General features: G+C 36.9%; 1 protein-coding gene across 5 annotated transcripts; it reads right to left on the minus strand.

Moving 5' to 3' along the window:
- Window positions 1-752: 752 nt before the first annotated feature.
- Window positions 753-4955, minus strand: LOC104217638 (plastoglobulin-1, chloroplastic). Of its 5 annotated transcripts, none has more exons than XR_708801.2 (4): window positions 4290-4955; window positions 1716-1911; window positions 1106-1467; window positions 753-988 (listed from the first exon to the last, which is right to left on the minus strand). XR_708801.2 is itself a non-coding variant. In XM_009767935.2 (4 exons), exons 1-3 carry the CDS (start codon window positions 4811-4813, stop codon window positions 1159-1161), a joined length of 1029 nt encoding a protein of 342 aa, XP_009766237.1. In that variant the 5' UTR covers window positions 4814-4955; the 3' UTR covers window positions 753-988; window positions 1154-1158. The 5 variants fall into 5 exon arrangements, 3 of the variants coding, with proteins under 3 accessions (XP_009766237.1, XP_009766236.1, XP_009766235.1); XR_708800.2 differs by having other exon boundaries at window positions 753-1001; XM_009767935.2 differs by having other exon boundaries at window positions 1154-1467.
- Between the last annotated feature and the right edge of the window lie 247 nt (window positions 4956-5202).

Below are 5202 nucleotides of genomic sequence, written 5' to 3' on the forward strand. Positions count from 1 at the left end.
AAGATTAAATTAAGTACAAAGGAAAAAATCCAAAGGCACGATGCCCAAAGAATGGTTCTGAAACAAGACCTCAGATTTTGTTATTGACTGGAGAATGCTCAACTCTCAATATAGTTGTGAAGTCTTAATTTGACTTAGTTGTAAAGCAACAAGATAGTTCGACTTAGAGAAAAGAATAACTCGAGCATTCAAGTACTACTATCATAATTTGGAGGACAAAGAAAAGTTCAACTTTGATTTTCAAGGCTAACTCTTCCTTAGTGAGGCACTCAATCTTAGACTCAGTTTACCAGGCTACCCTTCTTTCTGAATTTGCATATCAATAAGATCTCTGATAGCAAAGTGCGTAGAGTTCAAGTTTTATTCACTCAAGGTGCAATATATATTTATACAATTAAGTCCTAAAGTAATTATAGGCAAATCTCTATGATAACCTAATAACAGGTAACTAATCTGCTATAAAAGGTCAAACTACAAACTGTCAAATGTATTAAATCCAAGTGAATATTGACAGAGAATATGAAATGCTACAACTTTTTGCAGTCTTCTCAAAACAAGTGAGAAGGGCATCTTAGAATAGCCTTGAGTCCAAATAAAATAAGTGTTAGGTTATTTTCTTCCACATAAGCTGAAATAAGTGATTGACCTCCAAAAGATTAAAATACTAACTTCTAGAACAAACTTTAGATTATCTAACAGGGGAGGATGGCAATTCGGGCAAAACCTGTTTAAAGTAATTTCAAAGAAGCGGCTCCATCTAAGATGAATGCATTTATTCAGTAGTATTCGAGCATTCTAAACATGTTTCCTGCCAAAAGACTATTTACTTTAACACAAGTGGGATTACCATTTTGCAGTTGAACACAGGTTTGACATCGAAAGAAAGAAGAGCAATGTAGGCTCTCTTAACTGGCCAATCCAAATTCTACGAGAATTTGAATAACACTAACCGCATTGCATGTGGATATTCTTCCTTGCCACCTTCAATCTGCAAGTAATAGCTACAATAGAATCTCATTAATAAAATCAAGATGTGTCTCACTTTACAGCTAAGGTGGGTTTAATTCTACATACTGCACTAAATTGATGTAGCAGTAGACACCACCTGCAGTTCGTAAGACCTCTGGAAATCGCAATACAGGATTACGGGTACCTCTACTAATATAGAAGAGAACTCCCTTCCTTAACAAGCACAAAAATCCCTCCATCTCCTTTGGAGATCCGCAGATCCTTATCAAGGTATGTCGTGAGAAGCCAAGATTTTGTCCTTTCACCTGGAATTGGGATCTTGAGAGGAGGCTGACCAGAAATAGTACGTGCTATGCCTGCCACAGCATATTCCAGAGGACCTAGAGATTGCTGCATTGGAGAGAGACTTATCTTTTGCCCAAACACATCCACATTTTCTGGCAGCTCTATGTTTGATTTTATCTCTGGAGGTTTAAAATTCCCTTCCTTAAATTCAACCTGCAAAAGTAAGCAGTTGGCAGCCAAATGCGGAAGGAAAAATTTAAAATCTCCCAAAAATACTCTATGGAAGGTTATCAAGAAAAGAATCATGACCCTCTACAATTTCCTGATATCTTGCACAATTAATTCATAAGTTCCAACAACTTGACCGTTGGCTGAACTACTAACTCGTTTTCTTTCTCTTTGTCCATGATATTGCTGTTAGTAGCTTTCTAAAGAAATTAGATTATAGTCGAGATGGGTACCTGTATTCTAGAGGGGCTTCGAACTTCAAAAGTGGCAGTTGCACTAAAAGACAAGGTGGCTACGAGGCTTGATAATGCAGTCGAGTTCTCTATAGTAAAGTTGCTTGTATCTATGCCTTGGCTAATCTTTTCTACCTTCACCAGAGGAATGCTGCCCGCAGCAAGAAGAGGTAACAACTCAGAAAATGCTGTGAACCTGACACGTTGAGGAAGAAAAATGAGATTTATTTGCTGCAAAATACATCACTTAGCATTTACTTCAAATCACTTTCTGTGTGAAATTTCATAACAAAAGATTACATTGTTCAGTGTTAACATTAAGGTAAGATTGCATTTATCTCATTGAAATCAATATCAGCATCCAGTTAACACTTGGGAACTATTTACAAAATTACACTTTTCAGGTTAACAAAGATAAGTTAACTCTTGTCTGAATAATTGTACGAGGTGAAATTAGAGCACCACTCAAATAGTTGCACTGTTTTTGTTAGGCATTAGCAACTCATGCTAGCATAAAAAGGCATAAAGCTACAGAAGTTACAGAATGGAAGTTTCATGATAGAACATAATGTGGGAATCTGGAACGCCATTATATATAGTTATCTCTTGTCAGGATCTTTAAAGGATATTCATAATGAGTGTAGTATTTGTTGATAGGGATTTTCTCTATGGTTAAACAGTGAAAGGAACGATACAACACTCTGAAATCCATCCAATGTCAACAAGGCCTACTTAGAAAAAAGCAAAAATTCCTACAGGTGAGCTCAAATATTTACAGAAGACTGTCATAGAAGCTAGAAACAGAGGGCTGTTTGCAGACATTCGAAATGTGAATATGCCTAATGTCGATCATAATCTCTTGTCAGAATCCTGTACAAAAATTCATTTTGAGGGTTGTAATCGAGAAGACATCCATCCAATGTCAACAAGGCCTACGTAGAAAAAAAGCAAAAACTTCTACAGGTAAGCTCAAATATTTACAGAAGACTGTCATAGAAGCTAGAAGCAGAGGGCTGTTTGCAGACAATTCGAAATGTGAATATGCCTAATGTCGATCATAATCTCTTCTCAGAATCCTGTACAAAAATTCATTTTGAGGGTTGTAATCGAGAAGACTTTGTCCATGGTTTGACGATAAAAGTAATGGTGTGAGGTTTGAAAATCCATCAGAGATCAGCAAAGCCTACTTGGATAAAAGTAGTTCCTGGAGGTGAGCTCCAAAAGTTTACAGAAGATAGTGGTGGCAGTTAGAATACCAGGCTGTTCGTGGGACGATTTGAAATATGAATATGCCCGATAGACGGGCCTTTCGATAAGAGCTTGGAGAAATCTTCAAAAACATTTATGAATTAATAAACTTTGACTGATGCATAACAATTATCTGTTATAAAAAAACCATCAATATTTATACCCCAATGGATTTTTCTATTATACTATGTTATAGAAATAAAGTTTTAGAAAAGCATATCTTCAACCTTTTAGGTTTACTTCTGTGATACGTAAACTAAGACAGTAAATGTCAGTGGATCTTAAGATCACAGATCTAATCCTATAAATTGTTCTTCAAAACTATTACTGTCTATCACTATTTCCAAGCATTTTTACTTTCAGTACTTAGTACAACTCTATTTTCCAAGTAGAAGGAAATAATAACAAAAACAAATAGCAACAACCACCACCACTACATAATAGTTATAATAACAATGAAAACAAACAAATATACAGCTGAGATCCCCCTTTTATAGGAAGTTAGTCAAAGCACTTCCACCCTTGATAGTTTAAAGGAAGTTGATTAAAACGAGAAGAAAATTTGAAATTACAGACAGCTGTGTGTTTTTCTCCTTTTAGGAGGGTGGAGGGTATGAGGGGGCAGACTGCCATTTCCTACCAAAAACTTTGCTTCAAGGAAGCTCCAAAAAATGCAGTCATGACCATCTGTAAAGTAACAGTATAAGCAAGCAAATGAGATATTATGCGACCAATGCCCTAATGGTTAGGTCCTATACTATGGAGCTAATTACTCAGTACAATATGCTTTATGAGAAAGCAAAGTTTATTTTTTGGAGTGGAACTCTTTTTTCTAAAATGGACCTCACAAGGTGCTTATTTAAAGGCATATTTCATGTTCCCTCTTAAAAACTATGTTGATGCACCTATCCAGATTGTATACTGAACTCCCACCATAGAATTCTAACTTTCTTCTAGGCTGCTTTGGGTGCAAATGCCTACATTGCAGGTTAACTTCTGCCATGCACCTGGAATTGGGATACCGCCTAGGAGAGCAGCTTGCTCTGTGGTGTCCATGCTCAAGATAAGCATGCCACTATCGATTTGATCAACATCTTCTCCCTTAGAGATCAAATTGGCTACCGAAAACTATGAATTACCCTTTAATAGAAGCACTCATGAGACGAATATAAATTTGTTAGAAAATGTAATTTGCACTGTCACGTAAACCACTTTTTGCTGACAAAAAAAAAAAATCAAAACTCAGCTACTTTCATACTAAAAACGTAACAAATGGCGAAATCAAAGTAAAAAATGAACAAACAAGCAGTGAAGCAAAAAACTCACACTAAAATCCAATTCCCATCAAGCAACTCAGGACACTCAGTTGGTGCGGGAGTAGGATTTGCTGCCTCCAGCTGAGAAACGAGCTCCAAAGCCTCGGCCCGAATCTCGGATGAAGCCCGAAACCCGAAATCCGTCCCATAAACTGTATCCACAAAGCACCTTTTCAGTTCTAGAAGCTTCTCGTCTTCTCCACCACTCACATCTACAGCTGGACTGCCGTTATTACCCCACTCATCCTCGTATTTCGGAGGGTCCGAGTCCGTTAACTTCGTAACCGGCTCGGGTTCCGGCTCCGACTTCTCTCCCCATTCATCAACGGAGCCGGTCGTTTTATCGTCGGATTTATCATTTTCCGGTTCAATACCGGTCGCTTTTTCCGGGTCACTGGAGGATTGAACCGAGAAATTGGGAAATTTTCGAAGCTTAGGCTTTGAGAATGAAGAGGGAAGAAAAGTGTGAGCTTTAAGAGTGGTTTTGGGGGTTTTTATGGTGAAAATTAGAGGAGTGTAAAGAGTGGACATCATTTGATTGATTTTTGAAAATCAGCGTTCTCCGGTGGTTGTGGACGGTGCGATGATGGCGGCAGTGGTGGGTGTCGACGGTGGCTTTGAGACCGTGGAGGTGGATTTGGCACGTTGTATGAAGGGACACACGATATCTTTTTTATTACTCCTTCCGCTCCATTTTAATTGATTTTTTGTCATCCATAAAATTTATTTTTTTTGAATGTTAAAAGGAATTAACTTTTTTTTTTAAGTTATTCTTAAAGTAACGAGTATATGAGTAATTGCTATATTTTAAATAAATAAATTAAGATTAATAATTAATTTTATTATTAATTAATACTAAAAGATATATTTTTTAATATGTGTAAAAAGAACCAAAAAATTAATTAAAGTAAAATGGAGGGAGT

The sequence above is a fragment of the Nicotiana sylvestris genome, chromosome 8 (genome assembly GCF_000393655.2).
Source record: "Nicotiana sylvestris chromosome 8, ASM39365v2, whole genome shotgun sequence".
Classification (NCBI taxonomy): Eukaryota; Viridiplantae; Streptophyta; class Magnoliopsida; order Solanales; family Solanaceae; genus Nicotiana; species Nicotiana sylvestris.